This window comes from Chenopodium album, chromosome 25, assembly GCF_948465745.1.
Source record: "Chenopodium album chromosome 25, dcCheAlbu1.1, whole genome shotgun sequence".
In the NCBI taxonomy this organism is placed as follows: domain Eukaryota; kingdom Viridiplantae; phylum Streptophyta; class Magnoliopsida; order Caryophyllales; family Amaranthaceae; genus Chenopodium; species Chenopodium album.
The window spans coordinates 15463446-15465635 of record NC_137858.1 but is presented as its reverse complement, the minus strand read 5'-3'; the positions used below and the strand labels follow the sequence as shown (position 1 = coordinate 15465635).

At 26.9% G+C, this 2190-nt stretch overlaps 1 protein-coding gene across 1 annotated transcript; it reads right to left on the bottom strand.

The window, feature by feature from the left end:
- Positions 1-430: 430 nt before the first annotated feature.
- Positions 431-2190, bottom strand: LOC145615137 (heavy metal-associated isoprenylated plant protein 24-like). The gene is made up of 2 exons (XM_081670211.1): positions 1812-2190; positions 431-1091 (listed from the first exon to the last, which is right to left on the bottom strand). Exons 1-2 carry the CDS (start codon positions 1969-1971, stop codon positions 808-810), a joined length of 444 nt encoding a protein of 147 aa, XP_081526337.1. The 5' UTR covers positions 1972-2190; the 3' UTR covers positions 431-807.

Below are 2190 nucleotides of genomic sequence, written 5' to 3'. Positions count from 1 at the left end.
GCTTCATTAAACTATGAGATTGTAAGATCAAACTATATAGTTCTGCAAGAGCACGCTATTATTAATTGGTTATATAGTTCTCCAAGACTAATCAAATACAAATTATGCAACTAACTGAGATATGAAATATTTTGTAAACTTTAGGAAAAGGTTAAATACACTGTATGTAATCAGTTCTTGATCAAAACTAGCTAATTTGGCATATAAAAATATGCTGTAAAATCACTATATAATTGCTACTTCGTACGAAGTATATGACATGGAATATGTCTCTTGTCAATTGTCACATCTTCATTTTAAGAGAAGGAAATAAACAAAACCAAGAAATCATTAACTTCAAGCATACACTAAAATCTCAATCATCATGAATAAACAAAACAAATTAAATATACCATTGTCAATATGCCAATAAACCAACTTTTATTTCAATTTTTAATTTTTTTTTCCTTAAGAGTAAATAGCTAAAAAATAACATTGAAGGATATATTCTGCTCAAGGGAAAAATTATAACACAATAAAGCCCATAGAACAACTTTTTTTTAACGAGTAATTTATTAACTAAGAATTACATTTACATTAAAGGATATATTTTTTTCGAGGGGAGCACTTAAAACACCATAATCAAGAACTCGATGCCTTAACATACATTGAGAAGCCGACACATCTACTCTCTTACTAGTATCTACACCACTAATCCAACAATTTTTACAAATCAAACAAGAAATTAAACAAAACCATAAAAAAACTACATACCATATATGCATAACTATACATACATATGATTAAACATAGAATTAATTATAAAAATCACATAATAGTACAAGCATCAGGATTTTCATCACTAAACATGGTAGTATATTGTTCTTCCAAAGGAGTCATAGAATCATCAGTTTTCCTAACAAAATTAGCAGGGGCTTTTTTGTCATAAGCACCAGCAATATAAGGGTGTGGAACCATATGGTAAGGTACATAAGGCCATAACTCAACCTTCTTCTTTGTTGACTTGGCTGCTTCCAACACTTTTTTTGCTTCCACAAATCCTGTCACTGTCACCTTTTGTTGTTTCATATCCACATCCACTGATTTTACTCCTGAAATAATAAATCCATTTTTTAACTTTGTTATTAATCATAATTAATCTCCAATTAATACCTTAAATTAGTTTAATAATAAGTTCATTCACATTAAACCAATTATTATTACCATACAAGTGATATAATCTTTTTTTTATTATTATTTTTTTTTTTACAAGTGATATAATCATGTTTGCATATTCATTTAAAGTGAAAAGGGTTCTATGATCATACTCTTATAAGAGTGACTATGCAACATAATAAAATACTGATTAATATTAAGAAACCCTTTTCACGAAGATATTGTAAATGAAGCATGGGCTCGTGGTTTTGAAAATATAACTTTGCAAAAGATTAATTGGGAAATTTAACATAGCAATTTAATATAGCAACAAGCAAATACATTTTTTTTTTCCTTCTCTTTTTCTTCATTTATAGGATTTGAAATTTTGTAAACTTTTAATATGATTTACTACTCGTACGTATTAGAAAAAAAAATATATAGTTATGCATATGATAAATTTTAGTTACATATTGAATTAATTTTAGTTTGATAAATATAAATAAATGAACGTACAAAACAATTCAATAAATGAGAAATGACACTTCAAAATTGAATTTAAAAAAAAAAAAAAAAGAAAAAAAGGTCTACAAAAGTAAAAAAATAAAAAAGGTTTACATGCATAATCTTGTTAATTTATGGTGGAAATAGAAGCTAGATAAAATAAATAATATTACCTTTGAGACCAGAAAGAGCTTTCTTCATTTTCATAGCACAACCTTCACAATCAATTCTTGTAACCTTGAGATTAACCGTGTTTAATTGCTTCCTTTTCTTTCCCTTCTTTGCACTGCTTATTAAGTCTGACAAATAATCCAAAGTTCCTTGAACACCCATATTTTTTTTTTGGTTAATTAGTCTTCTCTTAATCACTCTACAAACTTTTTCTTTCACTATTTATAGTTAACACTGTATACATGCCTTACTATAAATAGTTCTTACAAAGTAAACAACTTTTGATCACAATTATAAGGCTTAACAATAATATTAGTGGGAAGAATTATTGAGGAAAAAGAGAAAAAAGAAAGAGTGAAAAGACAAGAAGTTGTAGTTAGA